At 46.2% G+C, this 27,802-nt stretch overlaps 1 protein-coding gene across 1 annotated transcript in view; it reads right to left on the bottom strand.

The window, feature by feature from the left end:
* The window catches only part of CNBD1 (cyclic nucleotide binding domain containing 1), a 199,747-nt gene that overhangs the window by 115,350 nt on the left and 56,595 nt on the right, over positions 1 to 27,802 (bottom strand). The window contains exon 5 of the mRNA XM_070392654.1: positions 4,703 to 4,848. Within this exon, the coding sequence (XP_070248755.1) occupies positions 4,703 to 4,848 (146 nt within the window). The remainder of the gene's footprint in view (positions 1 to 4,702; positions 4,849 to 27,802) is intronic.

Here is a 27,802-nt window from a genome sequence, read left to right on the forward strand (position 1 = left end):
TTGGGGGTTTCTTTGTCTACCCATGTTTGATCTCACTGATATATCTAGTTGTTGAGTCATTCAGTGGCTGCTCCCTGGGTGGCAGTGGCTGCTCCCTGGGTGGCAGTGGCTCCTCGGGCTGTAGTTGCTCCTTGGGCGGTTGTGGTAGCAGCTGCTCCTCCATTGGTAGCAGGTCCTCTGGTGGGTGCTGTTCACAGCTGTGGTGGCTCTTCTGGCTGGTGTAGGGAGGCTTCACACACAGTAACTGTTCCCCAGACAGAGCATGTGGTGATCAGGAGGCCGCTGTTGCTTGGATCTGCTGTGTTGATTTAAAGGCACCAAATACAACACAACAAGGCACAACGTACCAGGCACTGAACACGAATGCATTTACGATATTAATAACTCCAAATAAAGGTGGCCACCCGAGCTAAGAGAGTTAGGAGATAAGGAAGGAAGAAGAGAAAAAGATAAAAGAGAAAAAAGGAAGATAGAATGAAAAAGGGGAAAAAAAGGAGTGCAAAAATGAAATTGGAAAAAAGGAGGGGGAAAAAGAAGAAAAAAAAGTAAGAGAGAAAAGAGAATGAAGTAGAAGAGGGGGAGAGACTATTTATATGAGGAGAAAACTCCTATAGAACCGCCACTAATCCCAACAAATTACAGCAACAGATTCCTGGAGATGAATACAAACTACAAACAACCAATAATATCAAGCGACGCAAGGGAAAACAGAAGCACAGAAATAACCGGGGGAGGGGGCAGAAAAATAAAAAGAATAAGCAGAATAACCTCACAAACCATCCTAAAAAAAAAACCCCAATATCCTCGACAATCAAGCAAACAACAATAAAACAATAGAGAGAGAAAAGAAGAAGAAAAAAATTTGGATAGTGAAGAAAGATAAGGGAAAGGTGAATAAGGATTTAGAGCAAGAGATTGGACATAGGATATATAAGTAGGGTGAAATTTTGACAGGGGGTAAAAAGAATAGGGAAAATCTAAAGCTGGAGTAGGGTAAGAGAAACAGGACAACAAAAGGGAAAAAATGGGAAGAGGGTTTTAGCACAGAGGCAAAATTGAGGTAGAGAACAATGTTGCTAAAGGAACGATGAAAATAGAATGGAGAACATTAGTCCCAAGATAAAATAAAGACAAAATAAAATGACACTTTAAAAAATGGTAAAATGGTAGCAGTAATAATACTAGTTAAAAATAAAAATGTAGTAATTGAAAGGGTAAAATTAAGTGATGAAAAAAAAGAAAAAAGAAAAAAAATGGTTTCTTAGTTAAAAGGTGAAAAAATAATTTTAAAAAAATAAAAATAAAAATGTGCAGTAATGAAGGTGCTTCAGATCTTCTACTCTTCTTTTTGGCATGCTCGGAATTCAGGAGAATGTTGAATTTCCCTCTGATACACTGTTCCTTCGTGTTGTAAGCCACAGTCCTGATTTTAAGGCAGGCCGTATTGGTTCCCCATACTGCCTTTATCTGTATTTACAGAAGAGTCAGTTCGTGGCTCTGCCTCCGGGTAGCAGTGTGTCTGGATTGACCTCCAAGGCTATAAGACCTCTCTGACCAGAAGTTCTCTATTGTACCTGAACCAGCTCCACCCAGAGCTGGTTCCCCAGTTGCCACTCCCAGCTCTGTTTCCCAGGCTCCCCAAAAACAACGTTCCCCTACAGGATCTGCTAGTGACCCCAACTGGGTAATCCCATGCACTGGATTCAACAATCAAACTCACAGATTTAAGAGGAAGTGTGTAAACAAGAGCCTGGGAAGCTGTGAGAACTCGCAGGGCTCCACCTTCCAGTCTCTGGGCGCGCTCTGGCCCCTGGCACCAAGTAGCCGGCAGGCTGGCAAAATCTGAGGCTGCCCCTTTGCATCCAGTCCAACTATGGGCTTATTTATAGTGTTCCCTTCTGCCAGCAGCCCTGCGGGAGCCCTCCCCACTTGCGGGTCACACTGGTCCCAATGGCCACGGACTTTGTGAGGCGCTGATTTCCCCCCATGCGCGCAAGTTCCTCGCTCCAACCTGAATTGCAAACCGCACCTTTGGGGGAAGTCTAACCTTTCCGTGGGGGGAAGCAGGGCTTGTCTGAGTTCACGTAGTTGCGCTGCTTGAGAGCCGTTGCCTCCGGGTTAGTAGCCGATCTATGGATGCCGGTAACAGCTACTCAAGATGGTGCAGTCTCGGGGTTGAGCCAGCGCCCCGGGGGAGGTTTCAGCCTCAATCTCTAACCGTCCCCATTTTCTAGGAGTTCTCTGTCTTTCCTGGCTGCAGACTGTCTCTCAGCTGAATCTCCTCTGCTTATTCGGGCTGTATGTTACCCGTTTCAGCTGCTCGCCCTTATCTGCTCCGGGACAAAGCACTGACATGTCCGTCTAAACCTCCGCCATTTTTTCTCCTCAAACATTTGTTCTTTCTTCCAATATCATTCGTCCCCTGCAGCACCGCCGTGACTTAGTCTTCCCTGCTTGATGGCAGATTAAATGAAGCTATGAAGGAGAACCATCGGGGAAAACTCTCAAAATGTGTCCTGTTTCCAGCAGACACGCATTCTCTGAAGTTACAGTTAGACTTTCAATGCAGTGATCCTGAGGAACCACTTGCTCAGACTGGCAGCTCAATGGGGAGGGGTGGAGAGTGAGCACAGACCTGCGGTAAGGTGTGTTTGAACTCCACTCAAAACAGGATATGTGCATGATGCTTTGTGCCTTAGGGTCCCAGGTGCCCGTCAGTGGTGAGCGGATAAAAAAATCTGTGTACATTTATGCCATGGAATACTGTGCAGCTGTAAAAAAGAAATCTCTTCTCTTACCCTTAGAGACAGCATGGAGGGACTTGGAGAGTATTATGCTGAGTGAAATAAGTCAGTCAGAGAAAGACAAGTGTCACATGATCTCACTCATATGTGGAATCTAATGAACAAAATAAACCAACAAACAAAATGAAAACAGACTCAGAGAACAAACTGACAGCTGTCAGAGGGGAGTGGGGCTTGTGAGGCTGGGTAAAAAAGGTGAAGGGATTAAGCAAAAACAAAACAAAAAAAAAAAAACTCATAGACACTGACAACAGTATGGCGATTACCAGAGGACAGGGGGGCAGGGGAGGTAGAAGAGGGTATGGAAGGAGATTTGACTTGGGGTGAACACACAGTACAATATAGAGGTGATGTATTATAGAATTTACACCTGAAACCTATATAATTTGTTAACCGATATAACCCAATAAATTTAATAAAAAAAGAAAAGAAACAAATAATAAGCTACTTTTATTTGTTACTGTGATTAATAAATAAGGAAGATTCCCTGACACACAGAAAAAAATGAATTAAGTAAATTAGTTTCTCTTTTCTAGTAGATACTTAATAATCACAAAAAGAAGAACAAATGCTGAACTCTTGGTTTAGGTGTGTGACTCCATGTGTGTTGACTTGCCTGCCACCAATTAAGATATAAAATACTCTCCTAATGCACCCAATATACGCTTGGTAAAGGAGCTAGGAATTAAAATTGGGAAACTGGAAATCTGTCTGGAGAGGTTTTTCCCCCCAATAACTAATTAGTATTGGAATCCAAATAATCACTTTGACCACTTCCTGCCTTAACTATGAGCACCAATGCCAGATTGTTATTAAATGTGCATACCAACGAGTGGTTTTCAAAGTGTGGTCCTCAGACTGGCAGCATCACCTGGAACATTACTGGATGTGCAAATTAAGCCCCGTCCCAGCCCTGGAAGCAGAAAGCACAGGGCAGGGTGAGCACTGCAGTGCATCCCAGTGAGTCTCCCAGTGAATCTGCTGTGTCCTCAGGTGGAGAAATGCTTGTGACTGTCTCTAAACCTAAGTACTAAGGTGTGAAATGTAATTCATTCCGTGACTTATATTCTTACAAACGAAATATCTCTACACAGCACATTTTTAACACGTCCAATAAAATAATCTACACTAATAAAAGAGAGCCATGCAAATTGGTATTACTCCGCTATGCCCACCAGCCAATCAGAGTTACTATGCAAATTAGCTCAACAAAGATGGTGGTTAATTTGAATACGCAAGTGAGGAGCGAAGACTGAAGACTGAAGACTGAAGAGACTTGGCTTCTCCGCTGCAGCCACAGCCAAGCCTCGAGGCTTGACTTCTCTGCTTCGGCCGGACCAAAGGCCTGGGTCCCTGGGTGCTGGAAGAAAACCGGTGCCGGCAGCCAGGGGAAGGAAGGCCTATTGCGTGAATCTTATTGCAACAAGCTTCTAGTCCTATATAATAGAAGGCTAACATAAAAACTGTCCCCTCGATTGTGAGTTTGACCAGGAGTTCGACCAGGGGCTGGGGCTGGCCGGCCAACCACCCGCGGCCCCTCCTCCTGGCCAGCCAGCTGGACCCCACTGGTGCAGAAATTCATGCACCAAGCTTCTAGTGCAACGGTTCTCATCCTGTGGGTCGCGACCCCTTTGGCAGTCGAACAACCGACCCTTTCACAGGGGTCACCTAAGACCATCCTGCAGATCAGATATTTACATTACAATTCATAACAGTAGCAACATTACAGTGACGAAATAGCAATGAAAATAATTTTATGGTTGGGTCACAACATGAGGAACTGTATTTAAAGGGCCAGAAGGTTGAGAACCACTGCTCTAGTGCATATTATAATTGACAGAGAATCAAAATGGGGACACGCATTTGATTTTGCCAAGCGTCCCTCCAGAGTCCATTACCTGTGCTGCCTTTTATCCAGGTTTCAGAAATGACGTTCTTACTGAGAATCCTCAGATGGTCATCTGTCAGCTGAGAAGTTAAATCTGGAACTGTTTTCAGCATCTTCCACACGGTCTTGTGTTCGTGCAGTGTCCTGTGAATGGGCCTTCAAAAAGGAGACAGGTTGAAAATTGAGAGATCCCAGCATAAATAGAAAGATACAAACAAGCCAAAAGATTCTTGATTTAAGCTTCCTAATTTGTATTGTCTTTTTATTTAAGGGTTGCTTAGGGACACCTGTGATGATGTTTTATTTTATTTTATTGTTTTGCCAACATTCAGGTGCATCTCCAAGAAACTAACCTTTTGGGAACTGCTGGTACCTCCTCTTTGCAGAAAACTCAGTGCTTCACGGTAAGGTTGTACCTTTTGCTGTTCTCCCACTCAGTGCTCACTGAGCTTCCTGGTGAGTAGGTGATGCTTTTCACCAAACTGGGAAATTATTGGCCATCTTGTTTCACACATTCTCTGCACCTTTCCTCTGGGCCCCCTCATGTTTCCGCTGCCCCACCCACTGCAGTTGCACAGGCTCTGGCCCTATTTATACTGTTTCTTCTTTCTCTTTCTGTCTCTTTGACTGAATATTCTTAATTGGTGTATCTGCAAGTTTGCTGAACCTTCCTTCTGCCAGTTCAAATCTGTTGTTGATCCCCTCTAGTGATTTTTTTTATAAAATTCAATCATTGTAGTTTTCAACTCCAAAATCTGTATTGGTTCTTTTATTTTTTTGGCTGTTTCTACCTCAATGATGTTATGTTTGTGGTGAGAAGGTGTCATCACTCTTTAACTTTATCGTCTATATGATCTCTGGTGTGCAGTCACCTGTCTGCACTTGTCTCTCCTCAGCCATCTCACTATTGGTCAGAAATTTCCTTAAGCCTGAACCCGCATGTCCCCCAACTCTTGCTGATGAACTGGTTGTATTGTCATATTTTGTTTAATTTGTTAGACAGGGTATCCTTTGTTTCTTCGAATCTATTCATAATAGTTGACTTACCAATCTTTGTCTACTAAGAATCAACATGTGAATTCCTGAGGACACTCTTGGCTATTGACTGCTAGTTTCCTTTGCTTCATAATTTTTGTTGAAAACTGAACATTTTCAATGACACGATGTGGCAACTCTGGATATAATGTTCCCTCCTCCCCAGGGTCAAACAGCAGCAATGCCTGTGTGGGGCCTTTTCCCAGGGAGCTCGGCCTGAGTCTCAGTGTGGCGATGCTGATGCCGGTGGGGCTTCTCCAGGCTCTGAGCAGGCCCGTCCCCCAGGCTGCAGGCTGCAGCTTCATACCTCGAAGAACTGTCCCTCGGGACACCAAGCCACAAACCTTGCTCTTCTGACCAAGGTTCGGCCATTTTTCTTGAATAAATTGTTTCTCCTATTTTTGTAGGAATTTGATTAATTTTCAAAGTTCTTAAAAAATTTTGCCAGCATTTTCCTACTCTATGAAGGAGCAGATATACACAGATCCTCACCCTACCATTCTGGAAGTCCTGTACTACACAGTGCCCTGGTCCCGCTGGGCCACAGTCCCTCAGGACAGTCCGACTCCTCTGAGATGGTCGTCGTCCCCCTTTCTAGACTCATCAAAAAATCCTTTCAATTTTTTTAAATTGAATTTATTGAGGTGATATTGGTTCACAAAACCATACAGATTTCAAGTGCACAACTCAACAAATCATCATCTGCCCACTGCATCAGGTGCCCATCACCCAAAGCAGTATCTTCCCATGCCCATTCCCCCAACTGTACTCACCTCCACCCTCCCACCCCTTTCCCTCTGGCTATCACCAACTGTTCTCTGTGTGTGATATACATAGATGTTTTTTGCTTAATCCCTTCACCTACTTTCACCCACTTCCTCACCCCCTCCCCTCAACAGCTCTCAATCTGTTCCGTGCATCCAGGCCTGTTTCTATTTTGTACATCCGTTTATTTAGTTCATGAGATTCTACATATACGTGAGGTCACATGGTATCTGTCTTTCTCTGACCAGCCACACAGAATCTTAAAGCATCTCCTCCATAGTGATACCTGTAACCCCTCCTACCCCTCAAGGTCAGCATATATTTCAAGCACCAACAAAAAGGGCCAGGGAAGTGCATGTGACCATTGGTAAAAACACTACTAGCAATGAGATTAGGAGAAATAATGTTTCAAGCCTGGCTTCACTCAAAAATTATAGCTTGTAATCATTTTGATAAATGAATGGGCTTATAATTTACATATTCTGACTAAACATGCAAAACATTTCCTAAAATTCACCTAGTCACTCTAGGAACCCTATTCCTGATGCATTCTTATTTGTCAGCTTCCTTCTGCCTTTCCTATATTCAAAGACTTTCACATATCTGGCAAATACGCTTGGACCATGAAGAAGCAGGGGGACACGTGGTAACGCACAGCACCCCACTTCCATGCTACTGTTTCTTGTTGGCTTGTGCTGCCTCATTCGGGTTCTGGTCTACAGGGTTGCCCAGGCTCTAGTCTGATAAGTGATCTGCACTTTCCAGCATTCTGGAATTCACCCAAAATTTCTACCATCCACTCCTGTTTTCCATCCTCAGGATGGTAATCAAGGCCTTCAGTCTGAAAACTTGACCTTGATTTCCTCTCTCCAACTATGACTTTCCTTCACTTGTCCCTCAGTTGCTGCCTCTGTTATTTGGCAGGAACTTCCTTTACATATGTCACATCTACTCCTTCCTTACCGCCTCCTCCTGGCCAATTCCTAATATACAAATGCTGCAGTGAAAGGAATTAGATGAACAAAAAACAGCTTTTTGTTCATTCATAGTCAAGCAGGACAAAAGAAAAAGGGAGTAATTCTGATCACAAGAAAGACTTCATTCAGAAAGACGTGCCTGAAGGCCCATTAAGGTCTCTGAACATGAAACTTTGGAGATGGTGATTGTTTTCTACTTCTCATTGATTTACAAACATCAAAGAAAATATCTCTAGTCCCTTCATCAAACAATCACCTTTTAATTGGAAGTGGAGATATCTGGGGATGGTGTGGGTTCATATATTTGAAGAGCTCTCAAATTAAAGAGGGGTTACAATTATTTTGTCTAACAATTTGAGTAGAAATTATAGAGGTCATTTTTTTCCAATTAAAAAATACAATTAAAAGATTAAACACAATAAGAGATCTGTGGGAGTTATATACAAATTTCCAGTGTCAGCTCCCTCTCAAAATCCTCCTGATGGTTGAGTTCTCACTTTCTTCTAATATTGGATACAAATAACAACCACCTGGGATCCACATGAGGCTCAGTCTCATGTGCTGAGAAGAACCTGATGGTCCTCTCAATACCCTGAGAATTGGGGGGCGTTTACATTTCTCCGTTACTTCTTTTTTACTTATTCCACTGAGTGCTTACTCTCTGATCTACTGGTAGAAGCAGACTTTGCTGTTGTCAGCTTTCTTTTGTTTTCTTATAGTGTCTCATCATTCCTACATATAAGATTTGGGTCAGCTAGAGAACACATTATCACTTGCCTTCAGTGTTTAATATTTTTACGATTGTTAGCGTGTGATTCCTTACACAAGAGTTGCAAGAGCAGTGGTGTTCAAATACACACAGTCACGGAGCCCTTTGTTCAATCTGAATCTTAATGGAGTGTACATACATAAAGTCAGTGAAAGCAGAACTCTGCCATGTAAGGAAAGAGAGGGAAGATCAGTTCCACACGAGACCGCATCTCCCTGCACGTGAGCCGAAGGAGCGTAGGGAATACACAGGCTCCTGTGAGAGCCCAAGGAAGCCCAGGGGCCTCCCCACAGGGCATTCTGTTAAGTACTTGATTTCCACCAGATGTTATTTTCCATGTATTATCATACAATTACAAGGAACTACAAGGAATTACATTTTCTAATCCAATCTCCCCCTGTAAATGAGAAAGCTGAAGCCTAGAGATGCTGAGTAACTTCCCAAAGTCCTACTTAATGACATATGGGGCCCTGGTTTCACCCGGGTGACCCCACACCAGAGCGCTGCACTGAGTCACATCTTCACAGTGTGACTTTCACTGACGCTGACAGTCAGGGCAGGGACTGCTCCAGGTTTTGTTGTCTGACACATAAAACAAAATAGGACTCAAATTTACAGACAAGTGTTGGTACAAATGTGAGTGTTTCAAAAGATAAGGGAGCACAACAAATCACCAATTTCTAAATCCTGAAAAGTCTTACAGTTCTTCTATTCATTAGTTGCTTATGGACTTCCATTATATTTCTATTTTAAATATTTTTTTCTGTGTTTCTTACCAATTCTTACAGTTTAAGCTTCATTACTTCAGGGTAAATTTACCTCTGAGTCAAGGTTGAGTTATTAGCAAAAGAAAAAAGAAGATGGGATCCGTAATCGGGGTGGATTTGAATCTGAAGTGAAAAGAGAAAGAAAAAAGCATAATGTGAGGAACATGGAGCAGAGTGGAAGGAAGAGCCCGAATGGGAGGCCCCACAGGAATTCGCTCACGTTTATAGTTTGGGGGAAAACGGTAGCAAGGACAGTGCAGGCCACCAGCTGGAACAGAGCCCATGGGAGTCTGCATGTTCGGCTACATCTGCCCCCAGGACACGCTGTGTACACCAGGCACAAGAGTTCCTCATGGGCCCCCCAAACCTGCTGGAGCCAGATGGCCTATGATGGGGACACAAACATTTTCAGAAATTGCACAGCTGAAGTCCCAGGGTGTTAAGAGGTGTAGAATATTTGATTAAATCGTCTGTGATCCACAGACTAGCAGGATAGAAAAAATCCAGCTAAAAATGTTGCTTTCATTAAAGGATGCCAACTGCACACCATTGGCCTTCCATTGCTTACAAAGCAACACTTACAATAGTTATGAATTTATTTAAAACAGTTCCAAAGGTGATCCCCCCAATTTCATTTATTTATCCATTCTCCTGTATGCTTCCAAGTAACTCACTACAGAATTACTGTCCTGGAATCTAGCGTGTACCTGAACTTTCCTTGAACGGAGGAGGCATGCATCACACCGGGTCAAATAGCTTAACTTCGCCCCTTGTCTGGGATTCTCCTTTTTCTCCAACAACAAAGGAGTGAGAGGCGCCAATATAATCAGGAGGGTCAGAAAAGGCAGATGGAACAAACGGCACCAGGGTAATCAGGAAGGTCAGAAGGGGCAGATGGAACAAACAACTTTTATGGGAGACAGCTGCAGCCAGGGAGGTTACGGGAGATGGCTGCAGCCCGGGAGGGAACTGAAGGACAAACGCCTGATAAGAAACCAGACAGGCATTAACTCACTTAGAAAGCCAGATTATTAGTAAAAAATTCCAAACTACATTCCCTCCCCACCGAAAGCAGATAGATGTACGTTGTATGGCGCCAGATCTCCAATGGAATGACCCCAGGTTACTTCCCCCGTTTGCTGAAAAGTATATAGTGTGTGCTTGAACTCTTGGTCGGGACTCACAGACACTGCTCTGTGCTCAGAGTAGGCTGTGAGTCCCAGCATGCTGGTATCAATAAACCCTTTGCTTTTTGCATGAGAAGCGTCTCTTGGTTCTTTGTGACAGCGACTTGCGTCCAGGGCGTTACATTTGGAGGTTCCACCGAGATTAACTGCAGCCGCCTTCGGGTATCAACGTTCCAACAGACGCTTCTTGGGGTAAGTGACGGCGCCTTTTTGAATAAGAATAGCGATCGCTTAGATATTGAGAGCTCGAATTTTGTCAGAGCCGGCAAATCTGTTCGGTCAGTGCTAGCAAATCTGTTCAGTCTGGTGGCTGTCGGGGAGGGGCGTGAGCCTCCCCCGACTGCGGCTGACAGACGTGTCGGGAGGTCGCAGGCCACATCCCCGGGGGACGCCCTGGTGGAGTCTGTAGAGGACCAGGGACGCCTGGATTCCTCTCGTCTGTTTCGTCTGTTAGATACTGATTCTGATTCTGTAATTCTGTTGCCAGCTGGGTCAATTGGCTTTGAAAAACCTTCTTTTTTGGATCCTTCGATTTTTGTCTCAACGCGTTGTGTCTGTTCTGGTTATTTGTTCTTTGTTGTCTGTCATTAGTCTGTGTTTTCTGTTTGTCATGGGCCAGAGTGCTTCTACTCCTTTGTCTCTGACCCTGGACCGCTGGTCAGAAGTCAAGGGACGAGCTCAAAATCTATCCCTTATCATCAGAAAGAGTAAATGGCAGACTTTCTGCTCGTCCGAGTGGCCCACCTTTAATGTCGGATGGCCCCCGGAGGGGTCTTTCCATCTGCCTCTCATCAGGGAAGTAAGGAATCTGGTTTTTCAGCCTGGCCGACATGGACACCTGGACCAGGAGCCTTACATTTTAGTCTGGCAAGACTTATGTGAGAACCCCCCGGCGTGGGTCAAGCCCTTCTTACCCCCTGGTTCTCTCCCTAGGTCCTCGGTCTCTGCTTCTGAGCCGGCAATCCTCCCTGTGAAGCCGGCTCTCCCCTCTCCTCCACCCTCTGCTCCCTCCCTCCACCCTCTGCTCCTCCTGGACGGACGTTATGGAATGGACTCAGACTGCTCCTTTGGGTATTGTGATTGATCAGTTCAAGGAGATTGCGGGAGGCTTTAGAGCTCCCTCAGAAATTGGGAAGTTGTTAAGAATTGAATGGATTGTTTAAACTCTGAATGAATGTCTGGTGAAAGTATGTGAGTGTAAAGACGGGGGGGGGGGGGGGGGGGGGGCAAGCGTGCGGGAGCGCGGTGCGCGGTGACCGCAGCCCTCGCCCCAGAGCCCGGCCGCGCCGCGGGCCCAGGCAGCTCGGCTGCAGCGGCGGACACCTGGGGGCTCGGCCTCCGGCCCGGTCGGCGGCGGGTGCTGGGCCAGAGCTGGAGCCCGAGCGGCGCAGCCTGGAAGAGGCCGGAGGCCAGGAGAGGTGGCGGCAGCCCAGGCAGCCCGAGCCCCGCAGCTTGGGCCTGCGCTCCCTCAGCGCCATGGGCGGCGGCGCGCCTTCGGGGAGCGGCGCTGGGGGCTCAGGCCGGGCGCGGACAAGCTCGTTCGCAGAGCCTGGCCGCGGTGGTGGCCGCAGGGTGTTAACCCCTGGGTTTGTGTCGAGCGAGTGGAGCTGGGCGGAGCACAGGGGAGCAAGGCTGGCGAGTCGCTTGCGGGAGGCCGGAGCAGCAAGGCCCCCGGTGGCGTCGGGTCCGGGGGAAGGTCTGGGAAAGGTCCCGAGCGGAGCCCACGGGCGGGACACCTGGGGGCGGCGCGGCTACTCTGGACGGGAGCAGGGCTCTTCCCATGGAGATCGCGCCAGCTAGATGACAAAAAGTCCTTCTTGTAATTGAAAAGTTTTAAAATGTGTCTGGTATTTCTGTTCACGTGTAAAGAGAAAAGCTGGTTTAAAACTAATGCGTGCAATTGTCCTGTTTTTGGACATTTAGATAGAGTTTTGAACTAGAGTCTCTTCACACATGTACAGAATAAAACCCAAGACTGATTATTTCCTAAGGAAAATGGCGAATTTTACCCAGGGAAGCAATGCAGGCTTGTTCTAGCAACAAGCCTCCAAAAGAAAATTCAGTGAGATTGCCTCTGTTACAAAATTTGCCAAAGTAAATGCCTTAATAATAATAATTGGATTTAAATCTCAAGAAATTATGTAGCTACAAATTTGCTTCTTGACTTTCCCCAGAGAAAAATGGTGGTTTTAAAGTCAAGGGCTGGGCCAGGCCTGTTTGCCAGCCTCAGGTGTGGTTTTCCATAGCTGCTGGGAACTTGAGACCTTAAAGTTTACTGAGTCAAACAATAAAAAAAACGTTCATCTAGGTATTTTGAAGTGACATAATATACAATATTAATCTGAATGTGCCTCGTACGAAATCTAGAGGGTAGAATTGAATCTGTTGGTTAATTGTGTCTTGTATTTTTGAAGTTTACGAGAATTCGCTGACCACAGAGAGACAGACAGCTATCCCAAGATGACGTCAACAAGGCCTGTATACTCACAAACTGATAATTGCTAGCTGTGGTGATTCAAAGTTTTAATGGGGAATGTTATCTGTCTTTATTGTTTAAGTATATGTCTTTGTTGTTTAAAATTGTTTAGCTAGTGAAATTTTTGTTTGTGTCTCTAAAAAAAAAATGATGAATGTATTGCTAATCTGAGGAATGTTAATTACTTACATGTCACCTTAAAAATTAATTAAGGCTCAGAGTTCTAACTAACTGAAATGTACAGCTTTGGTGTGATGGAGGAAGGTAAAGAAATACTTAATGGAAGGTCTGAGGCATGGTTATGCATTTTTGAAGGACATAGAAAAAAGGTTTGAAGGCTAACCTGAAAGAATGAAATTTGTGAAGGTTGTGTATGTGATGAGAAGGAAAAGATAAATGTTAAAAGAAAGTTGAATGCATGATAGACCAGTAAGCTGGGACAAGTAGAATAGGGAAACTAAGCAAAAATCCTGTCTTCCCTAAACCAAAGACATTTGGAGTAAATGCTTTGCATTTGCCTCCCTAAACAAAGGTTAAATCGTTTATGTCAATCTGATTAGTGTCATTTGTTGTCCACACCCAGGGACAAATGAAGTTAAAAAATAAGCCTTATTTTGATTAGTTCTTTCATTCAGGAGGAGCTAACCCGGTCCCTCCCTGCAACATGAATGATAAAATGTATGTTAAGGAATTTTAAAGTTGCTCAAAACTCGCTGCCTTGGGTCCAGTTCTGCGTGTGTAAGAAGGGACAGAGTAAGGTTTAGTAGCAGGAGTGGAGAGGCAGGCAGGGCAGGAGCAGGCCAAAAGAAGCTGGCGAGGCCATCCAAACCACCCGGCCGCTATTGGCCAGAGCCGCCTGAGGCAGACCTCCTCGGACTGGCAACAGCTGACTCTGACTAGAACAGGCTGGGCTCTTTCCAACTGGGCCCCCATGAACCGATGGTCGAAATGAAAATCGGGGGCCAGACTGTGAACTTTATGGTTGATACAGCGGCAGAGCACTCGGTAGTTACTCAGAAGGTAGCTCCCCTCTCAGGACAGGAAGTCACCATTATTGGAGCTACCGGGACCACAGCTGCAGACTGTTCTGCCGCCCCCGCCGATGTCAGTTAGGCGGCCATCAGGTGGTTCATGAATTCCTGTATTTGCCAAATTGCCTGGTCCCTCTAATGGGCAAAGACCTTTTAGCCAAAATGAAAGCAGAAACCACTTTTGCCCCAGATGGCTCAGCACAGCCCTGCCTAGGTGAAGAGACCTCTTCAATGATCCTGCCCTTAGCAGTGCTGAGGGAGGAAGAATGGAGACTTTATACCCCCCCCCCAGCCAAAGGCCCCCACATCTGTTCCTGTCAGGCCCCCATCAGGGGACTTGGATGATGTTCCTGTTATCTGCTCAAGAGCCCAAGACTGTAAAGATACTTGTTCACTGAAAAGGTGTAAGTATGTTTGTAAACACCTCTGTCTGTTTGTTTACTGGGAACTTTGATTTTCTATGTGATATTCTGTACTGGGTTGGGATTTTGGAATTCTAGTCTGATTGGGACATTTAAGGATGGGGCTCACAGTTCCTCAAGGCAAAGACTTAATGGGCCTTTCCCCCTGCCTGTGAAGGAAGATAATGGGCCTTGAAATCTGTAAAGATAGACGAGAATGAAGCTGGTCAGGCCCCACCCCCTATCATTCCTGACTTTCTTGCTGCAAGAATTGTCTCTTTTCTTGAGAGGGCTCCAGAGGGCGCACAAGGACATTTGGCTGCGCCTTGGCGCCACCCAGGCAAAAGGCACCTCCTGGAGCCTCAATGGAAAGGTCCCTACACCCGACTCCGTGGTGCTGACGACCCCCACCGCTCTCAAGATAGACGGCGTCGCGACCTGGGTCCATCACACCCACGTCCGGTCAGCGGACCCATCCATGATCCGGAAAGACTTCGTCAAGCTACGGCGTGCTCGACCTGCCTGATGCTGGTAACATTGAATAGACTTAGATAATGCCTGCGTCTTCATGGACATGGCTCCAAAGAGACAAAGACAATTTATAGAATCACATGTTTAATAGCAGAAGATGTGGCTGCCTAAAGCGGCCATGATGCCTATATTATGTTTCATTGTGTTGATATGTCACATTAACCTTTAATTCTCTTGCAGGTTTGAATGTATATTGGCTGTCCTGGAAGGGTACTATGTGGGGTGAACCCCAAAAAGTAAAGGATGCCTAGCTGCCAAGAGGGCAAGTGCCCACCTGGGCAGGGAACAGTGCCCATCAGGTTTTGGTCTCTGTTGAGAGACAACTAACAGTTGGCAGCCTGTGTACTGCTTGCAGGCCTTTGTGACCATGCCCATGTCAGGGGTAGTCTAAAAAAAAGCCTGTTTAGAGTAAAAAGTCTAAAGCATAGTTATACATAAAAAAAAAAAGGTTTAATACCAACAATTAAAAGGAATTGGCAAGGAAAGTCAGAAAATCTTAAAGTAAAACAGTATGTCTTTCTTCTTATGGAATTCCTCTGAAATTTGGCGATGCTAACATGGCAATACATTTCTTTGCATAGATTCAATAAGACCGGTTCCTAATAGTGGTTTTATTAACGGAAAACTTTGACTGAAGTATCATGTTTTAAAGAGCCCTGTCTAAGCTCTAAAGACTTGAAGCCAGTAAAAATGCCACGAAGAAAGCCTGGTATTCTGCTTGGAAGCCCTGAAGATGGCTGGCGCTGGAGTGTCAGGCCGATGCCCTACCATCACTGGCGGTTGGTAAGAGTAAAAGGGGAGCAGTAGGGATGCCTCTGCATTCCTGCGGAGCCCCCACACGCTCTGGGCCGCAACAAGTAGGAGGGCTACTGAGATGGGCTTAAAGCCTGGAGCGTGGGCTCAGGTGGAATTGCTACAGGTGAAGAATTCACCTAACTCAGCAGATACTGCAGGCGGGCCTGATGGCAGCTGGGTGGCGTGGCTTCCTGGCCCTACGGGGCACATTAAGATTCAACCATGAGATTCCAGCACAGGTAGTCAGTTACCATTCTTGTTGTGTTTATGCAAACATCAGGACAGTAGATAAATTAATCTTAATTTGACTTTTTGATAGTCATGGAGGAATTTTAAGAAGAAAACTCCTATCTCAATAGAAATTGCTAAAGCTAAAATAATTTCTTTCCCCTCCACCAGACCATTTGTTAAAATATGCCCAATACGAGCCTCTAGCAACGGTGGAATCAGTCCGTCTCCCTCACATCACTCTCAGAAGTGGTCTTACAGAACAGACGAGGTTTAGATCTCCTGTTCATGCAGGACGGCGGGCTCTGTACAGCCCTCAAAGAAGAATGCTGTTTTTATGCCGATCATACAGGGGTAGTAGAGGAGTCCATGACCAAACTTCGGCAGCGGCTGGCCGAGCGACAGAAGGAAAGGGAGGCGCAGAAAAGTTGGATTGAATCTTAGTTTACACAGTCGCCATGGTTAACAACCCTCTTATCAGCAGTTGCTGAACCGCTTATAATCCTGTTGTTAATTCTCTCTATAAAACCCTGTATTATAAATAAAATTATAAAATTCATACAACAGAGGGTAGGGGACATTAAGCTCCTGATTATCAGGCAACAATACTCAGCCTTGGCTGAGTCTGAGGGTCTCTAAGATTAGAGACCGTCCACAGAAAAAGGGGGGAATGAGAGGCGCCAATATAATCAGGAGGGTCAGAAAAGGCAGATGGAACAAACGGCACCAGGGTAATCAGGAAGGTCAGAAGGGGCAGATGGAACAAACAACTTTTATGGGAGACAGCTGCAGCCAGGGAGGTTACGGGAGATGGCTGCAGCCCGGGAGGGAACTGAAGGACAAACGCCTGATAAGAAACCAGACAGGCATTAACTCACTTAGAAAGCCAGATCATTAGTAAAAAATTCCAAACTACATTCCCTCCCCACCGAAAGCAGATAGATGTACGTTGTATGGCGCCAGATCTCCAATGGAATGACCCCAGGTTACTTCCCCCGTTTGCTGAAAAGTATATAGTGTGTGCTTGAACTCTTGGTCGGGACTCACAGACACTGCTCTGTGCTCAGAGTAGGCTGTGAGTCCCAGCATGCTGGTATCAATAAACCCTTTGCTTTTTGCATGAGAAGCGTCTCTTGGTTCTTTGTGACAGCGGCTTGCGTCCAGGGCGTTACAGGAGAATCTTGAAAATCCTCAGACAGGAGCCTCGCCAAAGAGCCTTTCTTAGCATCTTTCAGAAACTCCGTGCTTGAGACCCTGTCTCTTAACCACAGCCACACAAAGGGCATAGTGAGGTCTCAGGGGCACAGTGAGGTCTCAGGGGCACAGTGAGGTCTCAAAATACCCTGAAGTCTGGCTCCTGACACTCCCCACAGCAAACAGCTACTCACAGTCACTCAGTCACTGAAGCGCACTAATGCTTAGAACTAAGGTTTGTGCATCTTTTGTGCTCAGACATTTGAAAGAGCTGCTTCCAAGACACAGAACTGACTGATGGTGAGATTTCCCTGTAAGAGGAGCCCACAGGCACGTTGGTTGGATCTGAATTATTTTTAATTGCCCTTTTCTCTCAAAGGAAAGGGGGGAAAAAAGCTGCAGCTGGGCTCAGAAGGCTGTCAGGCTCCGCCTGCTGCTCCAGGGCCTCTGCTGCCTGGCTACTGGGGATCGCTCAGCAGGGCTCTAGGTGTTAACACAGCGCAGGAAGCACAGCGGGACCTGGGGCACCGACCTGAGAGGGAGGCCAAGGCAGCAAAGTCAAAGGCCAGGGGCAGTGAGAACCCGGGAAGCTCGGTGCAGGTCGTCTGAGGAGAGGCGAGTCAGGCCAGGGCTTTAAGAGAATCACTGGAAAGACTCGGATTTTGCAAGTTCTCTCCAGCTGCGCAGAGAGAGCAGCGAACACAGCCCCTCAGGACGGTCCGACTCCTCTGAGATGGCCCACGTCCCCCTTTCTAGACTCATGAGCTCAGGCCAGCGGGCGCGGTCCTGACCCTGGCAGCTGGCGGGCAGGGAGACAGCCTTCCTCCTGTGCAGGGAAATGACTTGTTGGCTCAGACCATTCGCCTGCCTGCAGTTTTCCCTCGAATCAGTCCTGCGACCCGGGCATCAGGGGACAGCGGTCCACCCGGGGCGGTGCCTGCTCCCTGGTAGACACTGGGAAAGTGCGGATCCCGGGCGTCTGCTCTCATCCTCGGTGCCTAGTCTGGGTCTTGCCCGTGTGACTGGGCAACTACCACATGACTCAGTTGGCCCCAGACCCTGCACCAGAGCTGGGGGGCAGGAGGTGGGAGGGTAGTGGCGGGGAGGGGGGCAGCACATGACTCAGGAAAGCTCGCGGCTGCCTGTGGGATGCTGGTCCCTAAATGAAGGCTGCACCTGAGTGTGCTCATGCAGCGGGTGCACATCCTCTGTGGCCGCCCAGAGCATTCTGAGTTCAAGCCTAATTCTGCCTCTTCCTAGTTATGGGTTAGAAAAGTTACAATCCATGTGTATCTCTGTGCTGTAATATGAACAACAAGAAGAACTCTATTTTACAGGCCCGCCATGGGGAGCGGCCACATTTAAATGCATTATTATGTAGACAGGCTTATTCATAAAATCAACATGTAGTTATTAATGAAGGATCAAACCACCTCTAAGGCAAGAACATTTTTTAATGTAAATGTTTTTATAAAAGACTACTATATAGTATGAAATCGGGTCAGAAATAAAAAAATTAAATTCTGACAAGTAAGAAATATGACTAATTTACATTAAGTTGAATTATAAAAGCACTTTTCAGGATGATAAAATATTTTCCTACAACACAAGCTAATCTTATGGCTGTTGGAATAGCTGTGAAAGTTTCCTAACTGATGATGTTTTTCCTTTATGTGTTGAAATTTCAAAGAAAAAACTAATTGGACATGCTCAAAACATAGCCTAGAAAGTTCAGAGACCTCTTTCAGAAAAGTATTCTACAAGAAAAAGAGAAAGCAAATTTATGCTAAAAATGTGAAAACAAGAGTCACTCCACGAAGAATTAGAAAGTAAAACAGCGAAAAAACTCAGTGTAATATAGCTTTAAAAAGCCCAATTCAACAATCCTTCAATGCAGAGGAATTTGCAAATAAGTGGATCTTCCCTGACATTTTTAGTTTTTTGTCTATGATGCTCAAAATTAAAATTTACCATTCTGAAGGTCATTCATAGTTTCACATACTAAAAAAAAATAGGCTAGATTGTATCATATTCAAATTGTTTGATTAGACAGAAATAAATTACTATCATGTACAGCTTTCAGAATTTCTCAAAGTTGTCAATTTAGTAGAAATTACTCTGAGCAATATTTTAGAGTTTTATGTTAATTCAAAAATTTCAGAAGACACTTACAAATGTAGTCAGAAGTGTAGATCTTAACTCTTGGATGTAAGACCACTAGCTGTTATTAACAAAATTATCCACATAACTAAAATGTTTTCATTAAAAATTGCAAAAGATTACTTTCTTCATGCACACAACAGAATCTTAATGAACAGCACCCAGGGGCCGCGCTGCTCTAGGAACCGGTGACACAACAAAAGCCACCTCAGGTTGCTGCCCTCTCTGAGTACAGAGACTAGAGAATATCAAATAGATGACAGATCAGTGCACAGACAGAGAAGAAAATATCTGCTAATTCAACTTGTTGTGGAGAGAAAAGCGGTTTGGCTTAATAGAGAGTGGCAGGTGGTCGCGTAGAGGCGTCTGAGAAATTAGTCTCCATCCGATCCACACAGGCAGAGACTTTCCGGAGGAGCAGCCGACAGCAGGTGTAGTGGATGGCGGAGAGGGAGGGCAAGGAATTGGGATTTTATTTAGCCGTCAGTCAGCCCCTGCATATTTAACAAGAAGATAAGCATATTTCATTTGTAATTTTTAAATGTATATGTGTTTAAAAATCACTGTAGCTACTCTGGTAAACGGGATGAAGGGAGAGCGGTGTGGAAGCAGAGGAAAGTGGGGAGTGGCGTGGGGGAGGCATGGCGGCGACCTGCAACGAAGGTGGGAAGAATGAAGACACAGGACACTGTTGGAACATCTGCTCCACAGGACTTGCTGGCGGAGGTGCGAGCAGGGGAAGGGAGGAAGCCTGGGCCGCTCCTGGGCGCTGATGGGGGAGGAGCAGGGTCAGGGCGCAATGCTGGTGGCCTGGCTGGGGAGACAGAGCACAGGGCTGGTGGGAGAGGAACGGCTTTCGGTCCTTTTACATTTATCAGCATCAGCACAGGGCTCCAGGAAGTGGCTACACAGCACCAATGAGGCTGAAGCACAATGTGGAAATCTCAGACTAAAGATATTGGAGAAATGACTTACAAATGTCCATTTCACAATTTAACAATAACCCTTTCAGGCAGATACTTAATCATGTTTTAGAAAACTGAAAAAGCAAAAACATAGAAATAAAAAAACAACCGGTTACCTAGATCTAGTGCAGGGAATTGGGTTAATATTTTTAAGATAATTTAATGGCAGTAGATTAACATGTTTTTATATGAAAACAGATGACAATTTTTAGGAAAATGAGCAGCAGCAACAGAAATTTGATGTCACTTTGAAAAAAATAAAATGTCCATTAAAATAATTATAAAATGGAGTGTAGACACTAGATACTATTTAGGTTTCGACAACAGATAATCTAAATGCCATTTATATTTAAACAAAATTTCAAAATATATGAGGTCAGGACTCCACCTTCCAATATAGAGACAAAAATCAAACAAAATGTACCAAATTGAATGTTTTAGCTCAAGGTGTTAAGGGCACTGGGAGAACATCTAGGTCAAGGAGACAGCACAGCCTCAGCGTTCGCAGAGGGCGCGAGCTGGGACTTGCTGGGAAAATCTGGTAACCCATGAACTGGAGTCAGAACAAAGGGAAAGGCTCACAGGCAGACGCACCAACTTTGAGAAATTCTCTACAGTTTGCTCTGGATGAAGATGGATCATCTCTTGATTCCTTCAGTTTAAAGTCATTCAATATCTTAAACCCTCTCACAAAAAGTAAAAAGGATTTTCAAACACCTTAAATGGACGTGGCCTCCATCTTACACACTGCTGCTTTCTGCCATTTTATCTCCATCCTGCATATTTAACTGAAGATTATTATTCCTATCATGGTCATTATAATTTTATACAACCATTATTTTATTTACATGAATTTTTTCCAGACTATTTGTCTATGATTTCTTCCTGCATTTCAACCTGAGATCTAGGATCATTTCACTTCTTCCGAAAATACATCCGTCACACTTTTTTGGTGAGCATGCATTAAATTTTGTGCGTCTGAAAATGTCTTTGTTTTCCCTGATCCATGAAAGACTTTTTGTGGGTACAGGTTGTGAAGTTGATATTAATTTTTCTGAGGAATTTAGTTTGTCCATCTACTGTCCTTTGGTTTCCATCATGCTATTGAGAGATCTACCCTCAGCCTATTTTTCATTTTCTTCTGATGGATGTTTTTCCTCTCCCGCTGCCCATAGGGTTTCCACTTCGTCATAGCTGTTCTACAAACTCACTGTGAAACATCTAAGTAAAAATCTCCTCAGCCAGCTTCATGGTATTTATATATTTATGTCTTTCATTCTTTCCAGAAAACCAACATCTATGTTTTCAAATATTGCCATTCTTCCATTTTCCTTATTCTGCCTCTCTTGAGCTCTGGTTAGATATTAGTGTTTTTTTTACAGTCCTATTTCTTAACCACTCCTTCAAATTCTATATCCCCTTGTTTGTTTGCATTGTACTCGGCTTAGCCCCTGAAATTTCTTGTTTTAAAAAATGACTGAACGGCCAGGATAATGAAAATACCTCCCCAGATTTGTCAGTCTATCTATAAAAGAACCCTATACCTTTGTAAGCTCAACTTCTTCAAAATTATTGATGGGTTAGAAGCAAAAAATTAAAGTTTAATTCTGTGTAATTATGAACATGGAAGAGAGACAAAGCCCACACATTTTTTAAATGTTGATAAATGCCACACTATATGATTTGATACCAATTTGATGATTTTTGTGTTTGTTTTATATTTCTAAACTTTTTCAGAACATTACAAAAAAAGTTATATGTATTTAAGTTAATTCCACTCTAGTTAAATATTGCGAATGCTTAGGCAATTCGGGCTTCCTGTGATTCCATATTCCCCCAAACCTCATCACTGAATATTTTTAGTAGACGATCACTCATCCTGCCCTCCACAGGCTGCCTCAGTCCTCGGCGATTTCCAACCCTGGCAAAGTTCGAGGCTGTTTTCTGCTCTTGGTTGAAGCTCCAGGAAAAGATCACATGATTGTGATGAAGGACCTCATCCCACCGCTCCCCACCTCACTGTTCTCACCAGACATGTGCTCATCTCTAAGCAGCACCTTCTTGTCTGCGGCAACGGCTCTTCCTCTCTCCTGAAGGTGACGCAGGTGCCCTTACTTTCTCTGCTTGTTACCCCTTTTCTTGTCTTTGCTGTCTCTTGCCAAAGAGTTGGACTTCAATAAATGTTTGACAAAAACATCAATAAATAGGTACATCCAACTGAAAGTAAGGCAAGTGGTTTAACAGCACTTCATTGTGTGTAACTAAATCGGTTTCATAGTTACAGGAGCCTTGATAAAACCTTTCCCACAGGATGGACCTACCCAATTTAAAAGGAGCAACTACATCACAACGGTATTTACGCTTATAGCTGGTATTAAAAGCATATGAAAGCTTTTGTGTGGGCCCGAGTGTTAGAGAATACAGAATGTGATTGGACAAGAGGCCAGGTGAAAACCTTTACCAACTCAACTTGCTCTTCGTTTTACGCATTAGACTAGCAGCACCTTGGCTGCTCCTCCCTGACCTAACGTCAGGATGATTTCATATCCCACCCATCAGGCTTATTATTTGAAAATAAAATACATGAAGACCAATAAAGGATAAATTACTGAAACGGCACTGTACTGAGGAGGACTTGGGAAATTTCTAAGCCTAGAGAATATGAAAATTATTGGAAAACCATCTGTCCTAAATGGAATAGACATTAGCTTAACTATAATTAGGAGCATGGGCCGTGTGCTCTGATTTTTGGACAAGTTAGAAGACAGGTCCACTGAACAATCTTCTATAACATGATTGACAGAAAAAAAAAATGTACATGTTTGCATAGCCTCTTCCTCTTCAAGGAACAAAGAAATTAGCACCAATGCAGCTCACACACTTCCAGTCTGAGTTACCCCAGCGATGGCCGCTGTGCGGTTATAGCACGGAGATTCAGCAGGGACAATGCAAGAAGCCACAGTAAGACTGTGTAGCAATCAGTGCCACGTGGCAGGTACACAGCTAAACGGAAACTGGGCCACTGGTGTAGAAACGAAGGCCTTTTCCACTCAGTCTATTGATTCTGAAAAACCCAACGGTGAGCACAATGTCTGAGCAGTAAAACCTGTAGATGTTAAAAAATAAAAATAATCAACAATGCTGACAGGACGCTTTTAATGGACAGGAAGTGAGAACTGTAGGAGACGTGCTCCTTTTCAGTCTTTTTTAAACTTAGTATTTGCTGGACACGGCAGAAGATTGAGCAGACCCAGGTGCGTGTTGGCAAGGAAGGCCCAGGACTGGGCGGGAGGACGAGCCGCGCCTGCGTGCAGGCTGCCCTCCGGGCTTCGGTGGCCTTCGTTTCCCTATTAAAGCGCCTGATGAACTGGGCAGTGGTATCTGACAACTGAAGTGGCTGAATCTTTGAGTTTTTAACACTTTTAACATAAATCTTGATATACTTTAATTTTAAAAATTGAACTTCCATGAAAACACGCCTTATTTCTCTGGATAAAAGTTCTGTGGTAATCTCACTCCACACCGTGCCTCCCCTAAATATTATTTAGTGAGCCATCTGTTTAATAGTGATGGGTCACGTCATTCATCAAGGCTTTGCTATGTTTAATATTTACAGGGTGTTGTCTTCAAGCTCAGCATTTTAGTCACTTGCCAGCAGTAAGTGAGAAAAATAGACATTTTGAGGAAGTGTCGGTGCTTTCAGGCTGCAGTGATGAATGAGAGCGAAAACCTCTGAATGTCCGTCCTGTTGCTGCCGTTTATCATGTGGCTTGATCAACTTACATGACATGTTCAGCGTCTTCTTCAGTTAAAGAGAGCCTGCACTACACAGGGACTGTGCGTGTGCGCGCATGTGTGTCCATGTGTGCATGCGTGTATGTGCATGAGTGTGCACGCTTGTGTGTGAATACAAACTGTATGAAGCGCTGACCTGAGGAGTGATGCCATGCACCCAGTGAAGAATGGAGAAGTAAGAGGCCAGCACAGGTACTGCTGTACGAGGAACGGGGCCCTGTCGTGAGTAATGGCAGTGTTAGCCTCCTCTCCCTTTAGAGCTTGACCTTGGTCCAACCTCTGCCGCCAGGGAGAGACTCACACCAGGAACTGAGGGGTGAGCAGAGCTTCTGCTCTCTCTGCAAATCATTCTCCAGCGAGGGATGAATGACAGTCCTCCGAGGGCCTGTCAGCTCAGGCGGGCGGAGCTGGGTCCCCTGCACCTGTGCTCTGCAGAGGCCTGGCTGTGCCCTGCAGCCAGACTCATCCTTGGCCTCCAACCTGCTGGCCCGGCTCTCCGGGGCGTGGGCGTGGTGAGCTGCTTCCTTGACTTCTTGCTCCCCGACCCCAACCACAAGAGACCCGGAGCTGCCAGCTCAGCTGAGCTCTCACGTCCCTGGGCACCAGCGCTGCCTCCCCGCTGGGGCTGAGGAGCCTTGGTGGTTCTTGGATCCCGCCGACCGGTTCTGTATCCGCCCATGGCCAAACGTGCTCGCGTGGCCCAGGGAAACTCAGAGGCAGGAGCTGCTGATCTGCTGGGGCTCCCCTGCCCTTGGGGCCTGTGTCGGGTGGCAATTTGCCTCCTGAGAGCAGGCACATTCCGCCCGGAGACACCGTCCTGTCCTTCGCTACCCTGACCTGATCATTCTCTTCCTTTCAGCCAGTCCTGTGAGACACGGTGCTAATTATTACAATGGTCACAAATCTACAACTGTTTCCGTCCACTTCATACTTCTGCTGCAACCTCTCCCCGTTGCAGGGACAGCTGAGTCTAGTCTGAACAGGAAGGACTCAGAAGCAACAAAGAAAGGCAGGGATGACGAAAGCAAGGGCTCCTGCTTCCCAAAGCCATTCTCTCCACCGAGATGGGGTTTAAATGAAAACCAGGACAAAGAGGGCCTCCCCACCCACCGAGGCTGGAGCCCCGTCTTCTCTAGCTCCTGATTTAAAATTACCTTCCCAACAAGCGCACTCTCTCTTATTCAAGAAAACCTCCCTCAGTTCACCATAATTAATGTGCCTTCTAATCTCCAGGGAAATCATTCAGGGTGTGTTTGCCCTGCTCTTCCCCCAGCTGTTCATTGCGCAGCTGTCATTGGCCAGGCCTCTCCTGGATGATGGGAATCCAAACGCGAAGTCACAGCCTCTGACTGCAAACAACTCGGAGTCCGGCGGAAGGGCAATCCCCAGACAGAGACCATGCGCTGTGTGTTTGCATTTCCATGTCGGGCGCCTACACGGCTCTTTCACATCGATGTCTCTCTCCCTCTCTCCCCCCTCTCCTTCTCTCCTTAAGACCAACAGAAAACATATCCTTGGGTGAGGATTCTTTAAAATGAGCATTCTCACTATGAAATGAATAAATGTGTAAACATGAAGTCCCTTCCTCCTGAGTCATGACTGTTTGTACCACTCTCTAAACGTGAACCTGAAAAAAACGTACATTTTGGACAGCCCTGGAGAAGAAACACCAGGGTAAGTCACAGACAAGGGAGCTCTGCTCCAGGGGCTTCTCCTAAGAGCCTGCGCCTACTGTTTGCAAAACTCCGCCCTTCCCGCCCGCATGGCCTCAGGTTGTTCTAATTGAACAAGGTGCAGAGGGAGCAGAGAGAACAGTGGAAAAGTGAGTCCCAAGGCACTTTACCTGGAACTCTATCCAAAGTCCTAACATGGTCACCATGGGCCCTGCCCATCCACAGTGTCCTTTCCTCTGTGTGGCGGAGGGGGAGGTCTGAGGAGTGAGGGGGGAGGGGGGAAGGGGAAGGGCAGGGCAAACACACCCTCAGAGTGTGTTTGGCACCACCTCAGAGAAGCAGGCAGGTGTGGTGGACTCTGTGCAGGTCAAGTGTGCCCTAAAGTGGACCCGGCCACAGGTTCCACAGCTACAGGTGCTACCGCACCTGGGAAGGAAGAGAGATTTTAAACCAGCACAGGGTGCCACATGGAAGCATTTATAGAGGGAGGGATCACCCTCGTCCTGTCCTCCCAGTCAGCCCAGTTCCACAGAGAACTCAGGGAAGGAAGTGGCCCTGCCAGTGGGCAAGGAAAGCAGTTGGGGCTGCGGGGTCTCTGGGACAGGAGAGAGAAGGGAGCCGCTGGAGCTGGATGAGGCCAGAGTGGAATGGACTCGAGCAGGCAGGGCACAGGCCGTGGAGGAAAGGATACAGGGTGAAGTGGAAGCGCACGTAAGAGGCTTCTGGTGGAGGCTAAGAAGCAGGCTCTTGGTGCTGAGAGAGACAATGGGTCAGCATTTTGGGAAGTCACATAACCTTCATGAACTGACACAGAGAAAAGACAGGAGGAGGGGACAAGCAAAAAGGGGGAGGGGACAAGCAAAAAGGGGGAGGGGACAAGCAAAAGGGGGAGGGGACAAGCAAAAAGGGGGAGGGGTCAAGCAAAAAGGGCAAAGGGGTGTGGGGTTCAACACGCCCTTTAAATGGCGCTGACCCCCCTGTGGAGCTGACCCCCCTGTGGAGCTGACCCCCCTGTGGAGCTGACCCCCCTGTGGCCTGCACTGCATTGGATGTTAATAGAAGCTTTGAAAACAATGAAGACTCTACTGTATTTTATAAAGAGCTGCACAAGAAGAGGCTAGAACCCTGGTAAACATATATGCACCCAGTATCGGTGCACCTAAATATATAAAGAAACTTCTGGAGGACTTTAAGGGAGAGATGGACAGCAATATAGTCATAGTAGGGGACTTTTAACACCCCAGTGACTTCACTGGATAGATTCTCCAGATAAAAAATTAATAAGAAAACAGTGACTTTGCCCTAACCAGTTTGGCTCAGTGGATAGTGTCGGCCTGTGGACTGAAGGGTCCCGGGTTCGATTCTGGTCAAGGGCATGTACCTTGGTTGCAGGCACATCCCCAGTAGGGGGTGTGCAGGAGGCAGCTGATCAATGTTTCTCTCTCACTGATGTTTCTAACTCTCTATCCCTCTCCCTTCCTCTCTGTAAAAAAATCAATAATATATATTTTTTTTTTAAAAACAGTGACTTTAAATAACACACTGGATTAGATGGATTTAATTGACATTTATAGAACACTAGAGGCCCAGTGCACGAAAGTCGTGCATGAAGAGGGGGTCCCCTCAGCCCAGCCTGCACCCCCTCCAATCTGGGACCCCTCAGGGGATGTCCAACTGCCAGTTTAGCTTGCTGTTCAGTCGTTTGGTCGTCCCTCACTAACCACCCTGCCGGCCAGCAATTGGACATCCCTCTCACAATCCTAGACCACTGGCTCCTATTCGCTCACCTGCCTGCCTGCCTAATTGCCCCTAACTGCCCCCTGCTGCCAGCCTGATCACCCCTCACTGCCTCTGCATGCCGGCCTAATTGGCCCTAACTGCTCCCAGCTGCTGGCCAGGTCGCCCCCAACTGCCCCCTCCCTGCCAGCCTGGTTTCTCCTAACTGCCCCCCCTGCCTGCCTGGTCACCCCTTACTGCTCCCCTGCCAGCCTGGTTGCCCCCAACTTTCCCCCTCTGCTATCCAGGTCATCCCTAACTGCCCCCTCTGCAGGCCTAGTCACCGCTCATTGCACCTCCCCTTCCCCCCCCACCCCCGCTGGCCTGGTCACCTCTTAGTGCCCCCCTGCCAGCCTGGTCACCCCCAACTGCCCCCCTGCTGGCCTGATCGCCCCTCACGGCCCCCCCACCAGCCTGGTTGCCCCACGCAGCCTGCTGTTCAGTTGTTTGGTCTTCTCTCACTAACCCCCCTGCTGGCCTGGTTGTAGGCAGCCGTCTTGTGAGGGAGTGAGGGTTAATTTGCATATTACCTCTTTATTATATAGGATTTCACCCCAAAGCTGCAGAATATACATTCTTCTCAAA

The sequence above is a fragment of the Myotis yumanensis genome, unplaced genomic scaffold, assembly GCF_028538775.1.
Source record: "Myotis yumanensis isolate MYYU_CA2020_CCGP unplaced genomic scaffold, mMyoYum1.0.hap1 SCAF_15, whole genome shotgun sequence".
NCBI lineage: Eukaryota > Metazoa > Chordata > Mammalia > Chiroptera > Vespertilionidae > Myotis > Myotis yumanensis.